General features: G+C 40.3%; 2 protein-coding genes across 4 annotated transcripts in view; both read right to left on the reverse strand.

The window, feature by feature from the left end:
* dnhd1 (dynein heavy chain domain 1) overlaps positions 1-18115 on the reverse strand; it is a 20396-nt gene extending 2281 nt beyond the window's left edge. The window contains exons 1-42 of the mRNA XM_025058950.1: positions 18038-18115; positions 17470-17897; positions 16757-16951; positions 16467-16670; positions 16135-16245; positions 15809-15965; positions 15213-15467; positions 14919-15062; positions 14728-14827; positions 14372-14604; positions 14030-14276; positions 13763-13920; positions 13250-13375; positions 12897-13173; positions 12661-12788; positions 12298-12496; positions 12117-12208; positions 11871-11975; positions 11731-11836; positions 11494-11619; positions 11303-11400; positions 10438-11187; positions 8144-10400; positions 7954-8041; positions 7674-7818; positions 7299-7581; positions 5739-7224; positions 5566-5644; positions 5185-5299; positions 4911-5097; positions 4594-4696; positions 4099-4227; positions 3798-3989; positions 3205-3624; positions 2707-3124; positions 2529-2621; positions 2255-2431; positions 1886-2064; positions 776-1795; positions 462-627; positions 311-385; positions 4-61 (exon numbers count right to left, since the gene is read on the reverse strand). Of these exons, the coding sequence (XP_024914718.1) occupies positions 4-61; positions 311-385; positions 462-627; positions 776-1795; positions 1886-2064; positions 2255-2431; positions 2529-2621; positions 2707-3124; positions 3205-3624; positions 3798-3989; positions 4099-4227; positions 4594-4696; positions 4911-5097; positions 5185-5299; positions 5566-5644; positions 5739-7224; positions 7299-7581; positions 7674-7818; positions 7954-8041; positions 8144-10400; positions 10438-11187; positions 11303-11400; positions 11494-11619; positions 11731-11836; positions 11871-11975; positions 12117-12208; positions 12298-12496; positions 12661-12788; positions 12897-13173; positions 13250-13375; positions 13763-13920; positions 14030-14276; positions 14372-14604; positions 14728-14827; positions 14919-15062; positions 15213-15467; positions 15809-15965; positions 16135-16245; positions 16467-16670; positions 16757-16951; positions 17470-17828 (11840 nt within the window). The 5' untranslated portion in view covers positions 17829-17897; positions 18038-18115. The remainder of the gene's footprint in view (positions 1-3; positions 62-310; positions 386-461; positions 628-775; positions 1796-1885; positions 2065-2254; positions 2432-2528; positions 2622-2706; positions 3125-3204; positions 3625-3797; positions 3990-4098; positions 4228-4593; positions 4697-4910; positions 5098-5184; positions 5300-5565; positions 5645-5738; positions 7225-7298; positions 7582-7673; positions 7819-7953; positions 8042-8143; positions 10401-10437; positions 11188-11302; positions 11401-11493; positions 11620-11730; positions 11837-11870; positions 11976-12116; positions 12209-12297; positions 12497-12660; positions 12789-12896; positions 13174-13249; positions 13376-13762; positions 13921-14029; positions 14277-14371; positions 14605-14727; positions 14828-14918; positions 15063-15212; positions 15468-15808; positions 15966-16134; positions 16246-16466; positions 16671-16756; positions 16952-17469; positions 17898-18037) is intronic.
* The window catches only part of LOC103383237 (extracellular serine/threonine protein kinase FAM20C-like), a 27255-nt gene extending 3235 nt beyond the window's left edge, over positions 1-24020 (reverse strand). Inside the window, exons 1-9 of one of the 3 annotated variants that reach the window (XM_025058547.1) lie at positions 23746-24020; positions 23043-23513; positions 22123-22298; positions 20985-21063; positions 20232-20324; positions 19984-20099; positions 19681-19861; positions 19339-19448; positions 18129-18592 (exon numbers count right to left, since the gene is read on the reverse strand). In XM_025058547.1, the coding sequence (XP_024914315.1) occupies positions 18447-18592; positions 19339-19448; positions 19681-19861; positions 19984-20099; positions 20232-20324; positions 20985-21063; positions 22123-22298; positions 23043-23509 (1368 nt within the window). In that variant the 5' untranslated portion in view covers positions 23510-23513; positions 23746-24020 and the 3' untranslated portion in view covers positions 18129-18446. Of the gene's footprint in view, positions 1-18128; positions 18593-19338; positions 19449-19680; positions 19862-19983; positions 20100-20231; positions 20325-20984; positions 21064-22122; positions 22299-23042; positions 23542-23745 lie in introns of those variants that run through there. The other 2 variants (XM_025058546.1, XM_017034924.2) reach the window with 2 other exon arrangements.
* Positions 24021-26337: the final 2317 nt, after the last annotated feature.

The following is a 26337-nucleotide window of genomic DNA, read 5'->3' on the forward strand; positions in this document are numbered from 1 at the left end:
TCCTCCTTCAGGTCCCATGGAGAGTCACAGACCAGAGTCAGAGAACACAACCGCACTGTCGCTGTTTAACAAAGACGGGAGTCGTTATTAGCGGTTTCAAATAATCTCAACATGTCCTGTAACACTTTAATATATCTTATTTTTTAAATGGATAAGATGAATGACAAACTATTCAGCAGATGCAGTAGTTTTTTTGTGTGAAATAAAAATAATCAATCGATAATTTATGCTTTTTTCTCTACAGGTTTACTGGTTCACTGGTACTCAATGATCCTGTCAGATTTTGAGAGGAAAATACAAAACAAATTACCTGGTATGTGGTGCACTGTGTCTTCATGAGTTATGAACCACACCCGAAAGCAGGAGTCAGAACCACATTGTTGTTCTGTTTTAAAGGTACACAAACAGGGAGTAAAAAATATACACATACAGCATATATAAATATATAATTTTAAACCAACCTTTTACGGAAGAGAACAGACGGTTGAAGAGTGTCACGACCTCATCATCCCATTGNNNNAGATGACAGTCATTAAAAACTAACCAGTGGCCTTCACTGGCTGCTTTCTTTAGTGCAGAGACACACGTTTCTCCATCAAACAAAACCCCAAAAGAAATAAACCTGACCTGAAAAAATAAAGTATAAATAATTGCATTGATTCATTAGAAAAGACTGATGTCTGCTATGAATATGACAAATGTGTCAATGTTGGTAACATTTGTTATTGAAAAAGTTTTATCTAAACTTTGGGAAACACTACATACTGTACGTTACCTTCTGCTTTCCACCCGTTGCTGCAGGTACAGAGTCTGCCAGTTTGGTAATGAGCTGCAGAGGCTGAGTACTTGTCAACTTGTCTCCTCCAGAACTTGGCAAGGTAAGAATAATGGGTCCTTCATGTTTGGCCATGTATCCTAAGAGGGAGTGTGGGTTCCCGGTGTGAGGGGCCTCAGATCTTTTTGCCTCCACAGGCAGACAGAGGTGGCAGCCAGCAATCACATCAGCCAGCTCCCCGAGGCAGCTGGGGTTCATGATTCTCCAAAGGAGGGCTCTTTGTAGCAAGGAGAGATGGGAGTGAGAGCGACAGGGAACGGCCCCCACCAGAGCGGAAGAGGGAGAGTGCATGTACTCCTGCCACTGAACTGAGGATGAGGAAAGTGAAGCGACGAGGCCCCTGAATGACGGGATGTTCTCTAGACAGAGCAGCTCTGAGTGGATATGAGTGGGTATCCAGCTGGGCACGGAGGCACAGGATTGTGCGTCATGTTTTGCAGGTGCTTCTATGTCTTGAAGGCCCCTGATGAAGGCCGCTGCTTCACCCTCAGAGCAGAGGCGGTCGTGCCGCAGCACAGCCACAGACACCAACAGCTTTAAAACAGCAAAATGGCTCTTGAACAGGAGGGGCCTGTAGTGACGCAGCAGCTGAGGCACCATCTTGTTTGTAACCTGGGATACTATGCCCACTGGGACCTTTCCAGTGATGAACGACACTAACGGCCTTCCCTTAACAGTCACAGTGTTTTGTATGAATTTAATGAAGCCACGAAGAGGGAAGCAGTAAACAGGGGAGAGACGGGAAACATCCTGCAGAGTCTGGTATAGGGCAGCAGCCAGTGACACCAGCTGCTGGAGGCCGGCCACTAGATCCTTGTGATACTTTAGCTCCTCGTTCACCTTCTCAGCCTCATCCTGCAGCCTTTTCATTGCTTCTTGAAAAACAGAAACGGTGGAACGGAACTCACAGAGCTCTAACTCTGAGTGTTTGGACTGCAAAATGAAGCCAATCAGAGCAGCCTGAAAGAATAGATAAAAAGGGCAAGGCATGTTGGAAAAATTATAATGTCAGAGTGAAATTATTTCTGACTCCAAGCGGTGGGATGCTACCTCCTCGGTGGCCAGTCTCTCCTGCAGCTCACGCTTGTCATTCTGCAGCCGTTTGTGATGAATCAGCAGCTCTTTGCACTCAGATTGCAGCAGCTGTGTCAGCATCAGCTCCTGGATCTCATCTGAGCTGAGAGAAAGGTCAACTACACGGACGTGAGCCAAAACAGATGGATGGAGTGCTGAGAAAAAGGAAATAAAAGAGTAACAAACTTTAATGTCATCAATGTCTATTTGTCACTTTGGTGAAATTTTTTTTTATACCAGCTTAAGTGTGAAAATCCTCAAGAGGTAAACAACAACTTCTCTTGACACCAAAATGATACACTGAATAATTCTGGAGACATTAGCAGTGTTTCTGTTTAAACCTACCCTTATTTAGAATTCTCACAGACAGGTTGGTGCTTAGAAAGAGGCGAAATTTGGGGTGGGCTGGCAGAGAATGTTTCTGTGACCCTGGAAGGCAACATCGAGCAGGTGGAGAAAGTCTGTGCAGAAATTGTGAACTGGGGATTGCACGTTCCACATGAGTTACCAGGACTTTTAAACCTGGAAATGTATTAAACAAATTAAGTTAATGTTCATGAAGGAAATAATATTTTTTAAATATATATGTATATCATTAATGTAAAATTTCATCACTCACCACATTGAGCAGCTCCATCCAGTTTATCCAACAGCTGAGAGTCATCAGCGCAAATCACCAAATCATACTCAGTGTAATACTTGTCTTTCTCTCCTGCAGAAAACACATTTTTGTTGTTCAGTACAAAACTACACTATAACACGTATTTAAAAGGGTTTAAAATACAAAAAGAACCCGCCTGTAATGCACCAACTCTGAGATTGTATGTCTCGATATTGTTGCGTATCTGCCAGCAGAGGGCAGCATTGAGCCGGGACATTTCTGTAACCCCACAACAGCAGCTGAACCACGAGTCTGGCAGTGTTTTGGAGATGCCAGTCTTTCTGGACTAACGCTCTACCCACAGGTTCCTGCAGCTCCTTAGATACAGAGATGGGGAAACCAAGACGGAGCAGAGGAGGTGGAGAGTCATGCTGTGTGAGAAGGGAGGATCTGGGGTCCTGTGGATTTATGTCGATGTTTCCCGTCCGACATAATTCTCTCCACTTGGTTATTAATTCTGTGCGTACACCAGAGGCAAAGGGGCCTAAATACGCAATGATTGCAGCCAAAATGACAGCATCTCCTGGTAGATTCTGGTGGTGTAGCTTCACCTCCTAAAGGTTTTGTGAAAAATTTAGAAATAAATTAAAGAATATTTCTGGAGGCATATACAGGTAAATGTTGCAGTTTGTACCTGAACAGCAGCTCTCCACTCTGTTTCTTGTATCTCCAACTGTTCTGCAGTTAAAGTTGCTTCCCGGTCTACATCCTCGGCTTTGTGAAGTTCCATCAAATATTGTTTTAAATCTTTCTGTACAAATCGAAGCTGAAGCTTTAAATCCCGCAGACGTCGGTGTGCGTCCGCCCTGTGCTGCTTGGCCAAGCACAGCCGACCTCTGGCTTCTTTTACCTGCTGCTCTAACTGCTGCTTGATCAATAGCTGCTGTTGCACAGAGCAGCACTCGTACACAGCCTGCACCCATCGACACAGGGACTCACAGGCCTTGCTCACTTCCCGAACAGACTCTGGCACAAACAGGGGACTCTTGACCAAGAGGCTGAGCTGCTGAAGCTGCTCATCAGTCAGGCTGAAGCGGTCAAAAAACTCCAGTTCCTGGTAAGAAAAAAATAATATATTTTACTGCCACAGAACAGCCACTGATTACACTTTTTAAATAAATCTTTATCAATGATTATATTTTAATAAAAATATGCATTCTAAACATATATAAATTTAAATAAAAATATATTTTTTAAAAAACATAAAAACAAAAAGGGCTGTTTTACTTGAAAAAAGTTCGACTGTCCCAGGAGCTGTTTGGCACTCTCCCAGCCCAGTGGACGATCAAACAGCAAACAAACAGAATCCATCACTGTCACCACTCTGTCAGGAGGATCTCTGTAGTGTCGCACCTCCTCCAGGTCAGAAGGATTCAGACACTTGAGTATTTCAACAGCTGATAGAAACACAGACCTAACCTGGACAAAATGTGAATGTCAGTTTCCTCTTTGATAAAATTGTGTGACATGGTCCATTGATAAGATGAAAAACCTGACATATCAATTCAACAGTGGAAAAACTATTTACCTCTCCTTCAAGCTGTTCTTTCTGCATTTCCAGTTCTTTTATTCGGTTTATCACCATTGTACATTGCTTTTGTGTTTCATCAAGTTTCCTTCTCTGGTTATCTGCTGCTCTGAGAAGACCTTCCTCACACTGCACAGAAAGGAAATGGCAAAATGGGTGGATATTATATTTACAATATTAATAAAACCTAGTAAGATATGGATGATACAGATAATCGTGTATGTCGACACCATCACCTTCTTGTAAGGACAGGGAAGAATAATAAAAAATGTGTACTGTTCATTGTCCTGTTCAGTGTTGAGAGTGTGGTTTGATTTCAGGAATATAAAGCAGCTAAGCTACATGTATTGCCTACAAGGCCTTTTGAATCCTTTTTGGACAGAGGTGACAAATAACCCTGACTGGAAAAAGAAATTGCAGCAGTCAATACTGCAGCAATGTTATACAAAATATTGATCCCACTTGTCTCACATATGATTACTTGTCGTGTACTACCTGCTGGGTCTTGGCCACCTTCATTTTCAGTCTCTCAATGTGTTGCTTGTTCTGCAGGGCCCCATTGTTCAAAGAGTCCAAAACAGAAACAAGTGAAGCAACTCTAAATAGGGAAGATTAGTAAAAAGGGTGACAGAATAGAAGTATTGGTCAGTTTTTTGTTTGTTTTTTTGTTTGTTAGTGTTTGTCTTGTCTTAAATGAAGCGTTTACACCTTTAACTGCACTACAACGGAGCAACAGACACAAAAGGACATTAAATAATAAAGATAAAGGAGGAGAACAATTTGAACTGAAAAGCCTGAGTGTAACTAATTACCTGTCTGCTCTTTCCTGATATTGAGTTTTTAAGTGGTTGAAGACAAAATCAAAGTGAGCCAGGAACTCCACGTAGGTTTGAGGACTGAAAGGCTGGGCTTGAAGAAGGACAGAAGCGTAGCGACATGCAGACTGATGGATTCCTGCCGTGGTCACAGACAGACATTCCACTAATGATTCCCTCTCCACTGAGTTAAAAAAGGCAAAGGCAAACATTGGTCAGTGCAGCCTTAGCCTTAGCCTTGGACATTTATTACTCTGGAGAAATAACTCACAATCGTTGACTCTGTTCTTCAAGCGCTGAGCAGCAACTTCCATTAAAGACCGGCTGGACCACGGTCGATACAGCTCAATACAGCAGCCCAGCTGCAGGGCCTTCAATAGTTGTCTCTGGGTCAAGTAAAATATAATCTTTTACATGTCTTTAAAAAAAAAAAGTTCAGCTTTGTAAGGACACTTTTCACAAAGTGTACATGAAGAGAACAGACAAATAATGACTGTGACACTTCAGGAAAAGAGAGTCCAGAATTAGCGTTTGGTAAATTTGTCCAGCTCAGTGTCCTACTAGAACTTACGGAGAAGTTTAGGATAAAAAAGTCCTACAGGATGATTGCGCTATTGTGATATATAGATACAAGTATAAAGAAAATACTTACATTGTTGTCATTTTCATTGTTTGATTGATTAGACATCAAAAGGAAGATGTGGACATTTTTATGGACCTGGTTTAAGAACCTGAAATATAGACAACAGGTTCAATTTACCAAAGTGAGAACTTTTTTTTTCCTTTTTAAGGAGTTTTTAAGGAGTTTTTAAAATGTCTTCTTACTTGTCAAGCATCCAACTGTCCATTCTGTATCTGGTTGACATTTCCACAGCTGTCACTCTGGAAACAAGGTTGTTCAGCTCCTCCTCTGTGTAAACTGCTGGGTATGTCCTGCGGGCCATTGCTACCAAAAGCTCCTCTCTAACACACTCACTTATTTCTTCGTGGGCCAGTATGATGACCTTAACTCCGTCCACTCTGGTTCGATTCCCGGCCTCTTTCAAAATTTCGTGCAGCTCGTTCTCATTGCCCGGATGTACCTCAATCAACTGGTGGCCTGTGATCAAAGCGGCCAAACGGACAGTTGTCTTTCGACCGGTGCCTACTTCAGAGCTCGTAAGCACTCCGTGTCCTCCTGGAACGAGCAGCGCTCTTTGTATATGTAACAGTTGTTTGACTCTATCTGTATGCAGTACGTATCTGGATATGACATCACAATCATTAACGATGTCCGATCCCTGGTTTCTGTCTAGGAGAACTGACAATTTCTGCAGCAGAACATTAGGGTCTTGTTCCACATAACAAGAGTCAAATTTGAATTTGTGCTGCTGTTCAAGAAAACCGTCAGGTTCAAGGAGCTCAGGTCCATATACAAGAGTCAACATTATTGTTTCAATGTGTTGAAGAGTCTGAGGCTGTACGGGTCCAGTGTTTAGATTTTTGTCATCTGAAGTGTTATTTTTAGCCACTGGGGACGCTTCCACAGATGCATCTTTTTTCATTGGATCGGTAGATTCTGTATCTTCGTGTGTTTGTTCACAGGTGTCTTTGGTGTCTGTGGGTGGATGAGACTTTGTGACAGCTGGTGGAACATCCACTGGAACATTTTCATTGTGCAGTTTATCCAATCCAATTCCAAAATGTTCTGTGGCAACTTTGGCTACGAGTGACACGAGACGTGTGCGTTCTTTCTCTGACCATAACCTGTCAGCAAAGGTACGCATGCACTCGTGCATCCAGAGATAAGCTACTGAAGCTGATGTTTCTGTGAGGCCCTGAGGACGTCCAGAGAGGGCGCTCTCTCTTTGTCTTGTCCACGTGGCTCTGTTGGTAGGCTGCCACAGGTACATGCCTTCAAAAACCTTCTGTATGTCATGCTGAGAGAACATCAAATGTGGCCTCGCTGCGGTTGGTTGAAACTGCTCACTTACAGCATGACATAATGTCTTAGTTGCTGTGATAATACAACGGGTCATGTCCTCAGTGCTTTGTTGAAGCTCCGAACCTTCCAGCCACGAATGAAATCTCTGAGAATGGAGAGAGAATATCGTCTCCGTAGATCGACTTGGCAGCACAAAGACGGAGAACAGCTGCGACAGTCGAGGTGATAAGACGTTACGGCCACATCCTGAGACACAGTAGGTAGCCAGGTAGCTGATTTGGGCAGAATTGAGCAACTCAAAGTGGTTGTTAATAAATGTTAAAATCCCTCCCGTTGACATGCTCTGCCGTAGGGATTCTAGAGCAGTTGATTTCTTCCCAAAGGAATCTATCAAAAGCAGAAAAAGAAAACAATGTTAAATAAATGTTCAGACAGACTTCTCTTGTGTGTTTCTAACTCACCACAGGGGGCTTCATGCAAATCATCCACAAACAGCAGCAGTCTGGACTTATCGGCTACAGAACCTGCATCATCTTTACAGAGCCTCTGGCTGTCGAAGTTTTTAAGAATAACAAGAAACTCTCTGTAGCTCAGGAGTGGACTCGCGGTTAGACCAATGTGCGGCCGATCAAAACGTAGCAAAGACTGGCACAGGTTGGTTTTCCCAGTGGCACATTCACCTGCCAGCAGCACAGGCTGATTTGCCTCCAACATGATGTTGAGGAGATAGGAATACTTCCTATACTGCAAGAACCCATTAAAGAGATCGTCAGTTGAATATGCAAATATGTCAAATATATATGGTATACCTATGCTGAACAATGTTGTGGTCAAACCTCTGATGACGGTGTGTTTTTGGGAAACATCTTAACGTTGATACCGAAAAAGTGTTCGAACACACTCTCTTCCTCTGGTATCACAATTTTGTATCGACAACAAAGCAGCACTTGGCGGACCAACAGGTCAAACTGTGGCCAGTGGCTAAATAAAAAAACAAAATATGAATTGGTTAGTGATAAATGAATCATTTGATGCAGTAATATCTTTGATTTTGTTGTGGTTCTTTCTGTAAATGTAGTTGTTTCATTGATGGTAGCACAATAATACAGTTCCTACCTAGGATGCAGATGTCCGCCGAATCCCCAGATATAAGCCAAGAGAAAAATGTTTCTGGCAAGCAGCTTTCCATCGTGTAGACTTACATCTAGCACAGAAATCAAAAAGTACAACATGTTCAGTAATATATAATGATAAGATCCCCGGTAGAGAAATGCCATAAATAAAGAATAATTCTTATACAATGTACCTCCTCTGGTGTCTTGTCTTGCCTCAGTGTTTTCTAATTCTTTCTGGAAATACTGTAGGAGGGCAGATAAGAGCCGCACAAATGATAGGATTTCTTGCAGGCCACGTGTGGGGCTGTTAGAATATTTTCCTTCTCCGGAGACCGCAGAGATCAAAGCCTTCTGCCTAAGCAGACTTAAAGTTTGGGAGAAAAGATCTTCAGCGAGACGATTCCACACTTTCAAGGTATCCTGATCCAGTTTGAAGATGCGGGAAAGAGCAGTCACTTCCTTCTTCCACACAGATTTCCACACGTCAGCCCCTACAAAATTTACGAGGCTGCAGCGACTCAGTGTAGAGGGACTTACATCGCTTAGGTCTGTCATTTCAAAAAGTACTTTCAGGTGTAATTTTGATGGCACAAGTTTTTCCCCAGACGGTAGGGAAAAACAAGGGTCCTTGGCATCACATAGTGTTGTTAAATAGTCCAACCAGCTGGGCTGCCCGACAGGATCTCCATCCATTACCAGCCATTTGGCTACAGGTTTATGATCACTTTTCTTCTGCATGTTCCACCCACGGGACACTGTACACACATCTAACTTTCTTAATAATTTTGTAACAGCTCCATCTTGCCATCCTCGTTTCGCACAGAAGAAGCCAAATAAATCATCACGGGACATGGCATTAGGAAATAAAACCACAGTGTTGACCAAGGTCTGTGAATCCATCACGTGTTCTGATTTCGTGGCAGCCAGGCTACTGAGAGCTCCTGCTAAAGAAGAATAACTAGTTGTCTTCCCACTACCTGAGGGGCCTATAAGCAGAACTGTCTGAGAAAATTGAATTGTCTGGTGGAGGGTGAGCGTGCTGCAAATTATTTGTGGATCGGGGTAAAATCCCCTCAGTTGCAGTTCACGTGTTACAGCATCTCTAAGCTGATTATCTTGGTGCTGGGAAAGAGGAAACTGAGAAACGAGTGGGAATGAATCTTTTAAAATCACGTAGAACTGTGAGGCTTTCTTCTGGTCATACATGGCAGGTATTAACACAGAAAGTATTGCTTTGACAACAGCCGTTTCCTCCATTAGGCTCTGCTTGATAAAACATGAGCTGGAGGATCTCGGCGCATAATCAGATTTGTTGTAAGCTTTCTCAGGCTCCTTGCAAGACACATTTCGAAAATACATTAAATTATTTTTTTCCGCAGCCTCATTTAAAATGTCTTGTTCCCTCAGACTTTCTTTGAAGTATTTCCCAGAGACGGAGATGATCTTCTGCAAGGTAATGAGATGGCTGCTCTGGTGTTGACTGATAAAGCCAGGCAAACAGAAAGAATCTTTTAGCAGGCTGATGAGAGTCACCAAACGATGACTCAAAGCCACGGCGTCAGAGAAGCCAAAGGACGTGAGCGTTACTTCTGCAATGATCCTGTAATCTGGACGGATTAGCACCACTGGTCTTATTACAAAACACAAACTCTCCGAGAAATTGGATGTGCATCCTTTGGAGGTGATGAGAGCACATCCGTAATTGGGGTTAGCAGGAATCTTTTTTCCTGCTAGGTCAATACTTAGGCAGCCGACATTTCCAGCAGCTGTTGTTTCTTTCTGCTCATCAGTCGCTCTTTGACTCAAACCACAGAAGGATTGGTGAATGTCTAATAGATGTTGTCCTACTGAGGAGAGCACCTCGCTTGTTAGTAAGTCCACACTGTCGAGCAGAAGCCACGCTCCAGTCTGTAGGGCACCAGATAACATCTGCTGGAGTCTAAGCAGTCTCATAGGTGGAGAACACTGTACGAGGACAACTTGTCTCCCCAGTGCTGTCCCAAGCTGAAGGACAGTCTTTGTCTTTCCGGACATGCACGGACCAGTCACATATCCACATCTGTAGCTCGTCAGAGCCAGGAGAATGCCCAGCACTGCCCTGTCTGTGGAAGGGGTGTGAACCATCACACAGTCCTCTGGACCAAAATACTCACAGCCGTATTGGAAGTTATAACCAAAAACATTCACCTGACACGGTGGATCATCACTGCCCTTCACAATCGGACTCTCTGGGCCTATATGATATTTCAACAAACTGAGCCACTCAAAGGACGACTCTGGCTGACACTGTACCTCCATGAGCTGTGAGAGCTGCCGAGCATGATTCATGGTAAGCTGGACTAAAGCACCTAAACACACCATTGTGTACTTAGAAATTGAAGGATGACTTTTAGCTGATTTAATCCTTATTGAAAGGCAAATGTTTTTCAGTTTTTTGGCATTGTTTTCCTTTAGGGTGCTGAGCTTCACGTCCAGCACTAGTTTCCTTTAGGGTGCTGAGCTTCACGTCGCTTTTTTCTCGGAATACTTGAAGAACATCACTGCACCACTTAGCCTCTTCAGCTAGCAGCACACACTGGAGAGGATACTCGGCCAACACATCCAGGACATGTTGAGTATCTTTTCGACCTCCATCTGGTTTTTCTCCAACAACAGGTCTATTGTTGCGTGATGCCTGGAACTTGTTCATTGCAGAATAACACTGCTTTAAAAGACGCCTTACGGTCAAGCTCAATGTCTTCTCAAATTCACTTAGCCAAACTGGCACATGGAGATTTTGTTTTATCGGAGATATGAAGTGAATGTGCTCCTCAAGGAGTGAAGAAAATCCCCAAACTTGTATCTGTCCACGTCCAAATTTGTCCCCATCAATCTTTTGTGCATTTCTTTTGATTTCATCTTTGAAGTCCAGGCTGTGAACGCCTTTAAAGCATTTCTGAACAAAAAACTGAAATATTGAAGGTGCTGGGTGACCGACACGTAGCTGAAATACTTCCTTGTCACTCAAAAACCACAATCGAGGAAACTGTTCACGTGGTGAATCCAGGGCGTCCGTCATCTGGCTGGAGATCATCTCCATTATTGACAGTCCATTGATAAGGACTGTGTAAAGATCATTACCACTAAATCTTTCACTTGCTCTGCTGAAGTCAATCAAGTTCAACACGTGGGGGTCAGTTGATAGGGTTTGCATTATCTCCTTAAATTCCATGTCAACAGGTTTGAACTCTTCGAGCTACGATAAACAAAGATAAAACATTGAGTCATAAATGAACTTCACCCAAAAAATATTGAAATAAATAAAATATTAAATAAATAAAGTATTGCAACTGTGGAAAACAGAAACATACCAGATTTCCATGTTGAGCAGCAAAAATTGTTCCATTAAACGTCGTTGTCAGAGAAGTCCACATTTGTTGGTAACTTTCAAATAAATCAAGTAGTTTTTCTAATAATGTTTAAAGACAAGAGGAAATAATTGAATTTTTTTTTGCATCTGGATACATACACTGTTTCTTAATGTGTACTGATTTTACTTTACCAAGATACTGCAGTGACTGAACCCAGTCTTCCATCTGCTCCCTAATGTCAAGACTGTACGGAGACTTCAACATCACAGAAAGACTCATCAGGTCATTCTCTATCTCAGCAAAGCAAGTTTCAAAACCTACAGTAAGAGGAAGAACATTACTGCAGTTTCTACCAACATGTAAAGACGTTCTTATTTTCTTGCCAATTTTTTAAATAAACTGATTTTATTTCTGCTGACTTGACTCACCAGTAATGATGAATCTCGACTCATTACAGGAGTGTTGGCTAGACGTTTGGAGTTCAATACCCTCCATGGACTTCTGTAATTCTGTTAATTCCGGTTGCTGCCAAACAGTCAACTCCAACAGTCTGGTTTTCCACCCTTTTCAACTGAGTGAAATCATCCAGCTCCAACAGTCTGGTTTTCCACCCTTTTTGAAGCTTAAGGAAGGTCTGCTCCATATTAAACTCTGCCTCAGCATCAGTGCATATCTGACAACACAAAATGCTTTAATGCATTATTTTGATAGTTACATTTTAGTTTTTACCATTTAGGTCAAATCATTTATAAATAGTTTGGTTTGATTAGATCACAAAATTCATCAAAAACTCATCAAATATTTTTCCTAGTACCTGTGTTATTAACTTCTGATGAACTTCAAGCTGTTTGGACATCAGCTCATTAACAGTTACTTCCTTCTCTGGGATCTCAGGGAGATTCAAACCTGCAAGACGTATATGTATAAATTATAAATACATTTGTTATAATTTGTTCTGCAGAGTATTTTAATCGTATATAGACAGACTGTCTGACCTTTAAAAATAGCTCTCCAGTGTTTAAGCCTGAGTGTGGGGCTCTGCAACTTGGCCATCACTGCAAGCTGATTGCTAAAGCTTTCCAGGTCCTCGAATGTTCCTTGCAGCACTGCATCATGGGTTGGTGTGATACCTGTTATGGACCGAGCCTGTTCCTTCCACGTAACAATTTTCTGCTGAGCTTCAGACACTTGTACCTGAAAAGATGATAACCATGAAAATATTTATAATAAAATGCTGTAAAATGAATCATTTCAAAATGCTGTATAGATAAGAGTATGTCATTTTTTTTACATTGTCATTTCCATATTTGTGTATGCATATATGTTTTGGTAAATTAGAAAAGGTCTTGTCAGGTTACCTTACTGAAAAGCAGCAGTTTCCACTCCTCACACCATGTGGTGAATGCAGCTCTCAGTTTCCACAAATCGTTACAGGCTGTTACTTTTTCAATGTTTGCTGTAAAAATGTTCAAATCCACTGCACATCCTAAAATGACACAACATGGTCATTAATGTTTAGAGTTAGTTTGCAGTTCAATTTAATATAAAAAAATCGTTCAAATGTGTTTAGTTTAAAGTTTTTCCATAGTTTTACCTTGTAGGTTTTGTTTTTCTGTGTTCAGTCGCTTCAGCTTCGCATACAGTTTGTTACCATGTGAACACATCTCGTTAAGTTTGGAGACCATTTCTTCTGCATTCTGAGCCGGGTCGAGGAAGGGTCCAGAAGAGGCTTCGGAGAGGACCTTTTCAAGGTCACGGCCCATAAGTGAGACCATTGTGTCCACTGCATTAACAGCTGAGGGCCGACGGTGACTAATGACTGACTCAGCTTCATTCAACAACGGTCTGAAGCTCTCCCACAGGCGCAGCATCTGAAATTAAAACACAAAGACAGGTGAGGAGTTTGGATCAAATGGAGTTATTAATGAAGTAGCTTTAAGTGCAAACCTTGTCTTCCACAATCTGCTCCTGCTCTGTCATCTCTCTATAATATCTGCAAACAACGTCCTGAAGGGAGTGAATGTACTCCAGCCTCGTCTGCATGTCAGGCACCATTTCCAGAGACTGTGAAAGCTGCAGAGGAAACATTTTAAAATTTCCCTGATGAAGATTGTATTTTAAATTTAAACAAAATAAAAGTATTGTGTGTTGTGGCTTTAACAAATATGTGTTAAATATGTTTTAACAGTGGTTTATGTATTGGATGTTCCTATTGATAATTAATTTATAGTTCATGTGTGAACAAGACAGGAGTCTGTGACAACGTCACGTCTCCGCTGAATCAGCATATATTAAGATTAAGACAGAGAGATTTGAAGAAGTTTGATGATTCAACACTTTGACTCATCTTTGATTGGAGGACGTGACTATTCTGCATGTACGCCTGCATGAATATAGAACAATATGCATCTTTGCAATGGCATGAACCAGAAGTGTGATTAGATCCTGTATGTGCGGTACCTTTTGTGCATATGTTGATAGATCATGTGAGTCCTGTGGATCTGCTGTGAGTTCATCTTTCATCATTTCCAAGTCTGATATAAAACTCTTTGAGTGCAGCTTAATCTGCATGACAAGCTGTTCAAGCAACGCCTTTTCAATGACCTTCAGCTGGTGCTCTGAAAAAAACAAAACAAAAAAAAACATATAATGTAAATGTTAAAGTAAAATGTTTAAAACCTCTTCAATGACCACAGAGTCACAGTATTCCAAGTTGGTAACCTGTACCTAGAGTTTCTTTAGTGTTGGTGCAGTATATAATGAACATCTGTGTGGAGGTAGAGACGGTCGAGGGAATGGTGTTGATTCTTTCAATCCATTCACAGATCTTTATAATGTCCTCTTCATACTGTGAAGCTGGCTGACGTGTCATTGATTCCACAGAGGCGGAGGAACTCCATTGATTGATAAATGCATTAATGTGCACCAACCATTTGTAGTCCTCAAACATGCGCTGTGTGTCTGCTTCAGCTGCCTGTCCCCATAGAAAATGAGAACCCATTCAAGTCAGTGGTCATCTACTGGACAATTACACCACCTTTAACCACTGGATTCCTGGGAGAATTTCACCTTCATGATCTTGACCAGCTCAGTCTCAGCGTGTTTTGAAGGGTCACTGTTTCTTATCTGCCACTCTAATTGCTTCTTAGAGAGAGGATAGTAGCAGCTTTGCACCATGTTGCCCTGCATCATTAGCTGGTTTTGCTTCGGCAGCAGCAGCAGGTGAGCTGAGACGTCTCTGAGCATCTGCCAGCTGCAAAGATTTCTGCAGCCAGATGATCCATCAGAATTGGTGAGTACCTCTAGGAATTAAAACAGATTCACAATCACTGTAGTTAAAATAATTCGGTAAATCATTATGTGCAGCTGATGTTTGAGATGCACGCACTATTCCATAGTTAAATAAAAAAAGTTTTAGAACTTACCTTTCATAGTAAGAGGCTCAACACCACTGGGGTCCTCAGAAAAATCAAGTGAAGAATCAGAGCTGCTCATTTCTAAGAATAATCCACATCTTTCGCATGTCTGAAAAAAACAAAAGTTCAGAATGGAATCACAAATCATGTGGATGGGATTTCTTCGTGCATCTTAGGGCACATCAAAATTGCCATTTTACCTCAACTATGTAATCAGCAGCAGTCAGTAAAACTTCACTCACTGCCTCTTTGAACAGATGTACTGGTGGCTCCACTGTCAACAGATTCTCAGCACTGAAACGCAGCTCAGTTTGGAAAAAACTGCACTGCTGCGGTTTCTCTCTCTAATAAAACATATACATTAATTTATTTAGTTTTTAAAAATGACAGAAAGCTTAATTTACTAGTTTACTTCAAAAAGCAAAGTACTGGGCAGCAATATATAATATATATATACTGTATATAATATATTACAAATTAAATGCATGTGTCACCTCCAGAACACATTTCAGGAAAGAGACGACATCTTGACTGATGATTGTGGCCAAGCTTTGCAACGTCATGTGATTGATAAGACTCCCAAAGTTCCCCAACTTCTGCAGGGTGCTTTTGGAGTGAACAAATTGCCTCTTTAGCTGCTGCTGGTGAGCCAGCTGGAGGTGAATAGGTTTATAGCACTTAGTTGGGATTTTAGCATATTGCACATGCACCTGCAGCTCCTGGTGTTCCTTGAAGACGTCCTCCCTGACCTGTAAAATAAGAGCAGTGACAAGAGAAACAGTAAGACTCATGGAAAACAACAGCATACGCTCTCTGTAGAATTCCAAAAAGTATTTATAAAGTATTTATTTTAGTATTTATGACCCTTTTAGAAAAAGTACAAGACTGACAAGCTGACCACAGATCAGCCAAAAGTAGACAATAAAACTTTTTAGGCCAAAACACTTCAATTTTGGGAAAGAAATTCAGATCCAGACACATTTTTAAAGATCACAAAATATTTTCCAAAAAAATCACACTTTGCACACAATAGCATACCTCAATTAAGATGGCAGTGCGATAAAATCACACTTTACACACAATAGAATACCTCAATTAAGATGGCAGTGCGATACTCTGAAAACTTCTTAAGAATTTGGAGACATTCTTTACTTTTGACATTAAGTGCTGCCCTGAAGTCAGGCAGTGTGTAGCTCTGAAATTCTCCCAAGGGAAGCAAGTGAGTCTCCTTGACGTCTTCTATAAAACTGTAACTCAAAGACAGGGTTAGGATGAAAACATCAAATCAAATTATAACCCAGAGAAAACATTTCATTTCTATAAGTAACAGTTAAGTCATTTCAGTAAACGTAAAACTAATTTTAGTGTCTTTAAAAAAATAAATTAAATTAACAGCAACATTTTTGTTGGACTAACCTGGAAAACAAATAAAGAGCATCTCTAAACCGAGGCACACTGATCAGCAGCTGGTCTCGCAGAGCCTCACACCGGCGATGAAAACGTATCTTCTGCACACATCTCTGCCACCTTGTAGACATTAAAGTGAGAACATCAAATACAGATTAAAAACACATCATAAAAAAGGCAATTCAGACAGAAAGTCTGTTAAGGGCAAGTCTGGTATCTACTATTTCTGTGAGATTAATGTATTTTGTACATGTTTCAGCTACTGACTTTTTCTGTGAGATTGATGTATTTTGTACATGTTTCAGCTACTGTTCATGTTAACATTTTCATTGTGAACTCACCAGGTGAAAGATTTTCGCAGCCTGAAGTTTCTAAAGAATGTAATTTCCTGCAAGGCTGTCCACAACATTGACTCTTTGTGCCACTCTGCTAGACTGACAAATCCACCACAACCTTTTTCTGTCACATATAGGACAGAATAGCGGGAGAAGATGTAGTGCTCAGAGCCTGCCTTACTGGAATCAACCACCTGCAGGTCATAGGGTCTAAATACAAGAAGATGCCAGTGACATACTTTCCTTCAAATACTGTTCAGACCATTGTCAGGAGACAGGAGACATTACACCAATACCTGTAAATGTTGTCGTGCACAGCTTTGAGAAAATAATGCTGAAAATCCGCCTGCTGCCTTTTCTGGGCAAACATTTGAAGGACATCTGTTCCAGTGAGGAGCATCTTAGTCCGATTTGTCACTTTCTCTCCTTTCAAAGAAGATAGCTTATCCTGGCCAGTCGAATCTCCTCTGAGTGCATGATTCTTCATAAGACTAAAACATTAAAAACAGAACATGATTAAAAAATAAAATATGGGTAGATACGCATTGCAATCTGTATTATTTCCTGCATGCACAGTCTTAAAACTTTCATAATTTTTATTTCTTTTGGCCCCTCTGCCATACACTAACACTAAAGGCCTCCAGAATAAACACATCTAATAGGTATTGACTTTAATCTTATATGTTTATTTGTCAAGGACAGTGTTGAAGAATTAAATACAAAATAATTGCAAAGAGCTGGTCACCAAAGCCATTTGGATGAGCATATATGAGTTGAAGGACGTATTTAAGGTAAAAGTACTGAATGTGTGGTTAATTCTGAAGACTGTGTTGTTATTATTTGGATACAAAGGGCTGGTTCATAAAGTAAAATGTTTTTCTGCACATAAGGTTAATGACAAAGTTTTATTGCCTATGATTTGTCAGTCGCTCTGTGCAGTTTTAAATATTGGCTGGGAGAAACAGTGGATTTTATTTCTGACAACTTAGGGAAGCATCTGTAATGTTACCTTCTGGCTGTCACCTCAGCAGCGGACGTGACAAGTGAATCTGTCCCTAGTGCTGAAACCTTGGATCCAGGTTCCTGAGACCATGTTGTGTTAGTTATGACAGTCCTAGATCCAACTTGAGAACTCAGTGGAGGAAGCTGCAGCACTGATGTTCTTTCAGAGGCAACATCATGGATGACTTTGGGATGCCTGACCACTGACGTGGGCAGGCAGTCCGTTGAGAGAGACGACTTTGGACACAATGTGGGTAAAGTCACTTCATGGGTGTTGGTATTCTTATTCCTCCGATGTTCAGACCGAGTCCTGACTTTACCACGTATTTGATCATTAGATCTTTCCACTGATGAGGCGGCAGACATGCTGCTAATCTATTTTTAAATACCATATGTTTACTCTGTATCCTTTAGAGATAGATTTGCTGGGGTGATCTGAAAAAACACACACAAAAAATTAGTCTATATGGACATGACAGTACAATTGCTTTATTTTGAATTTTAGGGTCAACAAAAAACAAAGAGAATTTAACATAAAGGAGTGGTACAAGGCGATATTTCTTCTCAGTACTTACCTTTCTAGAAAGGTCAAGTCCCTTTCTCATTTTGATTTTAGGAAAGTCTCCAAGATTCCCTGTGAATTTGCTGCATATCTGATAAAATAAATAAATAAATAAATAAATCAATTCTGGGCCGGAAATGTGTCAGGGTCCATTGCTACACCAAAACCACAGATTTGACATTTATTCAAATGTTTTTAACAAAATACCAACAAGAATAATGAGTAGAACAACTACTACTATGAGAAAGACAACTTTTTTAACTTAAATTCAAACTTTCCTGATTTATTAGCTTTTAAACATAGAATTGCTTGAAACTTAGTAGTTTTATACTTCTATACCAAGCAGGCAATATACAAAAAAGTTTTTTGTAGACTAAAAGTCATTTAATTCAACGACGTTTAATTTTACTCCATATGTAGCTTCAAAAATGACACAAATAAATAAAATGTTGTTCATGTTTAAACATTCTAAGCAGAGAAGGGAGAACGGTCTTACCTGTTGTTAAGAAGTTTTGACTGAAACCACGGCGACGACTCGTTGCTACGATATACGACCAGAAACTTCTGTCTGTGGTGAAGGTCGAATGAATGAAAACGTCCGCTCCAGACGAAATCGTCTAACTTTAACTGGTGTATTTTTGTTCATTTTACGACAATAACTACAAACAGTCACACTTTCATTTAGATTTTTTTTAGAACCAGCGCGTAACCCTAAGTAAAGTCTACAAAAATCAACGTTTAACGGTCACAGCCGTCGATATATTGTTCTTAATAAATTACGTTTGTCAACGTACTTACTTACTTGGTAATGGTTGTTTTGGTGTCAAAACCAAGTAAAACGGTGGTTCTGTACTCAACCTAATCTCAGCATTTCTCTCTGAAACACTCGCCTCTACGATCGTTATTATTTCCTCCTAATGAACCCAAATGGTGTTCGAAACATTTAAGTTCTTTATTTAGTAGTACTCTAAACTTTACTCTCTTACATTAGTACCGTATTATAAGCTATGGAACGTTTTAGTTTGTATCGTAACACGCGCAGAACACTACTGGACTTATTGAAATATGTGTCACAACACAGCAGAAGGAAAAGCAAATGTGTTTTAAACTCATCACAAATAATAATAAAAAATCATCATAAACAAAATGGCCGTCATCGTTTCACCCAGAGCGGCTCCAACGTCACGTCGTCCATATTAATAAACAGTGATCAGAAACGGAAGAAAGGTTTGAATAGTAAAACATCATTTTAAAAGAATAATTTGTGATCTAATTCCCCACCTTTAAATCACAAATTATAAAGTGTAAACATACTCATCAAATAGTCCAGTATGACCATGTCCATGAAATCCACCAGTCTTGTTCCTTTATTGTACGGTGCGATCTGTTTCACACTGGAACAGTAGTTAGGATCTGTCTCCCAACTATGACACAAAAAGACATAATACTGTGGTTTAATCATATTTAAATATGGACAAATGTGGATTATATGACATGTTACTTCCATGTGTTTATATAAACACCCGTCATCTGATGACTTTTCAAGTTTTTACATTACTTATAAACAGACTTTGTAGCATTTAAAAAAACTGTGCTGTGAAAACCTCACAGAGATACACAACATAACAGAGTGAACCAGACTTTATTCCCACTAACTTTGCTTTTTTGCTGCGGCTGTAGGACCGTCTCCACGGGGATCTCCAGCTCCTCCGGGTGGCCAGGGACAGGTCTGGCAGCATGACAGCCAAAGAGACCTCCAGTTTCTTGGGACGACCACACACAGCATGCTCTGTAGAACAGTAGTAAGAGCACTGGCCATAGAAACACACATTTCCCACTAGGGGGAGTTGGTGGAGCATAAAGGAGAGGGAGAAAGAAGCAGAGGAAAAGGAACGATGTTCAAAGAGAATAGTAACTATAACTAATGGACAGGTATCAATGGTTTTCTGGCTTCAATACCAGGGGAGGTAAAGAATGTTTTGGCCAGCTTGCGGTCAGTGGTGATATCTTTGATCTCCTTTATCACATCCACCAGCCTCCCCACGACAGGGGGAACTCTCCTGTAGCCCAAAATCCTAGAGAGCAGGTGAAAGAAGGCCGATATAATACAGAGTTCTACAACACCTCCTCAGTTAATGGCCACCTAGACCACTGTTTTGCTCGCTGTCTTTGTGAATAGATGATTTGAGAAAGAACTGAAGTTCAACCTGTCAAGGTGGAAAGCAGCGATCTCGGCATTGTGCCTCTCCAAGTCAGAGAAGTAGTAGAGGTTGTAGTTGGTTTCATCATCTCTCTCCTGCCTGCCAGGCACAGGCAAAGTCCAGTAAGACCAGAAACACTGTACACTATACAGTCTACATTAACTATACATGTTTGTGTAAGACGAGGTGAGGTGAGGCATCAAACACATATATTTCTTTACATCTCTTTTTTATATTTTGACTTACTAATTATTATTATTTTTTAAAATTGAGCACTGGGTTGATGCTGATATAATTAAAAATTATTATTGTTATTATTAGAGGATTTTCAAATTTTTATTTCTGGAATTTGCATTAATATTTATATAACATTTTACTAATCCTTCAATACTTACATCATATTACATCAAATAAATAAATATTTAAAAATTATCATAAATAGATAAATATACATAAAAAATAGTGCACCTTTAAGGGTGTAGATTGGACCTGATATCCAGACTAAAATACAGAAAAAATTTTAAAAAATATAAAGATAATTTTTGCTTGTTCCTGGACTGAACTACAGAACAATTTCTGTTTCTGATTTGTCGGTTATCTCTCTGCCTCAAGCCTGGTTTTAATCGGCAGTTTCTCCACACCTGAACTCTGTCGTTAATCTCTTCTTCGTCCTTAGTATACACGTTAATATTTATTAGTATTGACTAGTTGAGAGGATTAACTTCCTTGTGTTTTCACTCCCTCCTCTCTGTCACTCACTTCATGGGCTTCAACATGGCTTGTCCGTAGTTGGGGTATGACATCACCAGCTTCAATTGTGTCCCTCCAGGTTTCTGCACTAGAAAAACAATAACGGGAAGAGTTACCATAACAACCACCACCACACACACAAAGGCTGACAGACTCACACAAATACAAACGCAATACATCAGAATGACACACACACAGCACCATCCAAAACAAAGAACCGAAAGAAAAGGAAAAAAAACCCATTATGTTCTATTTTCTATTGTTTTGATTGTGTGTGTTTTTTTTCATTCTTTACACATCCTCACCGTTGTAGATAAAACCTGTATATTTCCAGATTATTCCCAGTAAGGACCCAACTGACCATTAGGTCCATTTCCTCTGATGGAGAATCAGGATTTCTCCCTGCAGTCAGATACACAGGGTTTACATCTCTTCCTAACAGCCAACACTGCAGATTTTCACCCCTTTGCATTTTTGATTCAGCATTGATTTCACATTAGACGCCTCTTCTGGAGCAACACCCTCCCCATTCATCTTGGACCCAGCACCTTCAGTGTATTTATGCACAGCCTGTGGCATCGTATATTAATGAATCGGAGAACGTGTCTCTGACTAAACAGAAACGGTTCAGTTCCAGAATCTACTCTTTTAGAAGAAGAACTCCCGCTCCACCACTCTGTAGTCGTATTTTTATACTACACGATTCAGACAGACCACAATGAAGAGAGATTGAATGAGATTGAACAAGATTAATCAAAGCCTTTTTCTTTTTCCTTCCTGGTGATTGAAGCTGATGATTATAATACAGAGCCAAAACCAAAAAAAAAAAAAAAGTACTTTGGCATAGTTTGCTTTAACTTTGTGTGTGTGTATATATATATATATACGTACATAAAAGTTAAATGAAAATAATATTTTGTGATGGGATAATAACAAATAACGTATGCCTTGAAATGTAGTCATTTAGTAAAAATGATCATAAGCATATCTACATGGGAAAAAGGAAGAAAAACATAGCTTTTCCAACTGTAGCCTTAGCATCACATACTGTATAACAGGTCAGAACCGACACTGTTGTACGAGCTGTTTGTTTGTGTTGTTGTGACACCGTCACGACTGCGGTGATGATGTAAACTGTGTGTCAGACCTGCACTGACGATGCGCTCTGTGGCGAGCTGCTGCATCACTGCCTCCACACTGGGGTCACGCTGACCATACAGCTGCCAGCGGGAGATGCCCAGGTGGAAGCTCAGCCACGGAGGGTGAGTGCTGCTGCTGCTGTTCCACTGCTCACCCTCGTAGTCTTCCCGGCTGGCACTGATCCTGCCGACAGGAGAGTGAGACGGAGGAGGAAATGTGATCAGGTGAAGGATTTTCAACCATAATGTACTACAGAAATACCGCTTGGTTTATTCATGGAATAAACTGATCGATAACACATTAAATATCAAACATTTTTAACACAGTTCAGATTCTCAAAGTGGGAAAAATGAAGGACCGTGTTTTCAACATATTCTGAATCGAACAACCTCCAATTTTACTCTGTGAGTCTGTAAACATAAAAAGCTAGAGGTTAAAAAAACACATCAACTGAATTTGAATACATAAAGTTCAACAGTAAGAGTTGGCCTTAAAGTCAACTGTTCTGGTTAGAGTATCTGCTGATAAAAAAAATTCTGATTCTGGTTTCAAAAGAAAGCTTCTCACATGAAAAATAATAAAATTCTGATTAAAAAACTTCTCAGTAACATGAAAAATAATAAAATTCTGATTAAAAAGGAAAAAGATATTTTTATTTTGTCATCTATTACCTCAAGGATGGGGAACACGATGCTACTGATGCTAATTTAAAAAAATCTGGGGTAATGAGAACAATAATCCCAACCTACTTTTACCTACTCTGCCTTTATATTTGACATTCTTGTACATTAATATTAGTATAAAACTAGGTTTTCATCTTGAGTTGAATAAATGCTGTCCTTATAGAGATGAACCTGAAAGATACGGACATGAACTACGAAAAAATATCTTTCTTTTTTTTTTGTTCAGCATCAGCATAAAACGCACCACATCTGAGAGCTCTCCCCGACAGCCTTGACCTTTGGTTTCACTTTCAGCAGCACGTCTTCTTCAGAGATGGGGGGGCGGGGCAAATTGTACAGAGGATGTTCAAACAGCGCCTTCAGTTTCTCTAACCCAGACTCCCAAGGTTCAACTCTGTTGCCGTTGTCAACGTTATGGCCTATTCTGCCGTGGACTCCGGGTGAAGCAGAAGCTGTTAGCACACGACCTTTGCCCTCATTACTGCCCTCTTTATTGGAAGCATCTTCTTGAGCAGCACCGGGAGACGCCCCCGCTGGTTTGGAGAGAGCGCACGGCAGGTGATTTGACGTGTGCACCTTGGTCATCGGTGGGGAGTCACACGGCTGGTGGTAAATGGAGAGAGAGAGCAGAGCCAGGAAGAGATGGAGGAAAATAGCGATGCAGGCCAAGGACAGACAGATTGTCCTGGTGCGACGCCGCTTACACAACATCACCCTCGTGAGTGACGAGTGCAGGTGGAGGTCAGGAGAGAAGAAGAACACGGAAGAGAGAGGAAAATATGAAATAACTGGATCGGGTGTGAAAGGTTACAGAAACGTCAATCTTTGTTTAGCTAAACAACTACATCAGTCCGACTCAAATCTTATTAAACTCTCCGGTCTTTTACTGAAGCCGTCAGTGAAATCTTTGCACAAAAGGACAAGAAGACAAGAATAAAGAGACTTACGGTCAATGTTCCTCCCCAATTCAATCGCTCCGACACTTAATTATTGGCTTTTGTTGTAGCCGAGCGAAGAATTTTAATCTGCCCCAGCAATCCAGGCAGCCTGCACCAAGTTGTTTGAACATTTCTGTCCTTCTGCTGGTGGAGTGCAGCGCAGAGATGTCAGGTCGGCGTGATCTTGACATGGATCAATCTGTTTATCTTCTATTTTGACTTTGAAAACCAGGGAATCTGCTTCGCGGTGTTCTGTTGACTCACTCTGAGGGTTTGTTTTGGAATTATAAGAGAAATGGCAACAAAATCAAAGTCCACTCTGATGAGTGAGTCTGACTGGGTAAAGTTGGTGTTTGTCAAAGTTCACCTTCACAGCTCTGTGGGTCCAAGAAAGGTTTCTGTTAAATAATATAATATAATATAATATAATATAATATAATATAATATAATATAATATAATATAATATAATATAATATAATATAATATAATATAATATAATATCATAACATAACATAACATAACATAACATAACATAACATAACATAATATAATATAACATACATTCGCTCTGGCTCCCCCTGCTGTTTGTGACTCTGCTGTATAAACTGCAGTCTGTTTGAGGTTTAAAGATGAAACATGCTTCATAACCAAGTGGTGTTTCATATGTTTCACGTTCTCAGTGTATTTCCACTGTGTGACTGTGAAGCTCCGACCTCCTGTAGCGTCCTGCAGTACAGACGGCTCCTGCGAATATGGGTCCTTTAAATGTGTGTGTGTGTGTGTGTGTGTGGGTGTGTGTGTATTCAGGCCATGCAAACTGAGAGACTGAACGCATGTCTCACAGCACTGCCCCCGTTACTGAGTGATGTATTTATTTATTACAAATATGTGAGACATATCGGATGGCAGATGGCGAGATGGACCCCTTTAGTATATATAAATATGTATGTGTGCGTGTTTTTAATTCAACTTTATTCATACAGTAATTAACTTAACTAATCAAATAACACAGTATTATTCATATTCAACAAAAAAAAAACAAAAACAAAAAAAACAAAAACAAATGGACCACAAACAATACCTATGTGGACCAGCCAGGGGGTTGCCATCCCCGTGTTGAACACCTCTGTTGACACTCATCTCTAATAGCTGGGCTGATTATGGAGTAATTTAAGGCAGGAAGCTTCAACCTTTCTGCTGTGTGGGAACACTCACGTGTACTTCTTCATCAGTACTGCTACTGTACCGTGAATATTTATGAGTATCGACACGTGCTGCATTCAAAGGAAGCAAAACGAAGTCGGTCTTGTTTTGCTTTCTTTCAAGGCTGTTGGCGGTGAGAGCAACCGGATTATGTTGTCACATTAGTGTGTGTCGCGTTAACCTTCCACAGACATTAGAGCCGACGACTGGAGTCACCGTGAACAGACAGGATAGAACCGCACAGATGAAGAGAAATATGACGACAGAGAAGAGATGAAGGACAGAGGGCGCTGTGGAGCACGGGTTTTTAAATACACTTTCAATAGAAATTAGAATTTGATGCATTGATGAGTTTGTATTTAGCTTCGTTGTATTTCAAAAGACTTGGACATTTTTGTATTTTTGTTTTAATAGAACATAATAATTTATTTATTATAATTCTAATATAATAATAAAATAATTTTACTTTTACCAAAACGGTTGAATTCTTAACAATAAAACCAATATGCCAACAAAATTCTAATATAATAATAAAATCATTTTACTTTTACCAGAACGGTTAAATATTAACAATAAAACCAATATGCTAACAATTGATGATTGTAATATAATGTTATTATTATTGGGGAAAAAAAATCATTATCATGTTATAAACTATTTTTTTTCCATTTTATATAAAGACAAATATTCGATCGACTGTTTGACCTCACGGCTGTGACTCAATTTAATTTTCTTCTGCTGTTTGACGATGTAAAAGTCACATGTTCTTATTGTAATTCAGTTTTTAATGAAGTTAAAGATTTCACTGTGAGCCTAAACCACGGCTGTGATAAAAAAAAAAAAAAACAAAATAAAAAAAGACAGATTTGACAGGTGAAGCCTTTGACTTATCTTCCACTTTTTTCCTGACTTTTCTGACTAAAAGCAGACAAAAATGACTCATCCGCCTCCATCTGTGACTTTGACTTTTTCCCATCTCTGCTCTCACTCATGTATTATAAACCAGCTGTCTCACACAGATCGCTCCTCTTTTATCCTCCCTGCCTTGTTGCCTCCGCTCTGCTCCACTTTCCAAATACTCCGTCTTCGTATTAATTGCGGACGGTCGAGGACGGCTGCTGAAGATGATGTAAAGAAAACGACGCAGGCACAAAGAAATAAAAACAAAAAAAGATCACTCCAATTCTCCTCTGTGTCCTGTCCTCTTTTCTCTCTCCTACTTTAGAAACTGTTAAACCTATAAACTTTTATCCTCAAAACTCTCAGAGAGAGACTTCAGTTGCTCATCCAACGACTGAATTTGCTGAGATTTGCGCCCCACAGCTTCAGCCACCTGTGGAGTCTTTCATTCTGTGTTTAACACTTTGATAAAATCACACACACACAACTGCACAGAT

Source organism: Cynoglossus semilaevis, chromosome 9 (genome assembly GCF_000523025.1).
Source record: "Cynoglossus semilaevis isolate Cse_v1.0 chromosome 9, Cse_v1.0, whole genome shotgun sequence".
Taxonomy (NCBI): Eukaryota; Metazoa; Chordata; class Actinopteri; order Pleuronectiformes; family Cynoglossidae; genus Cynoglossus; species Cynoglossus semilaevis.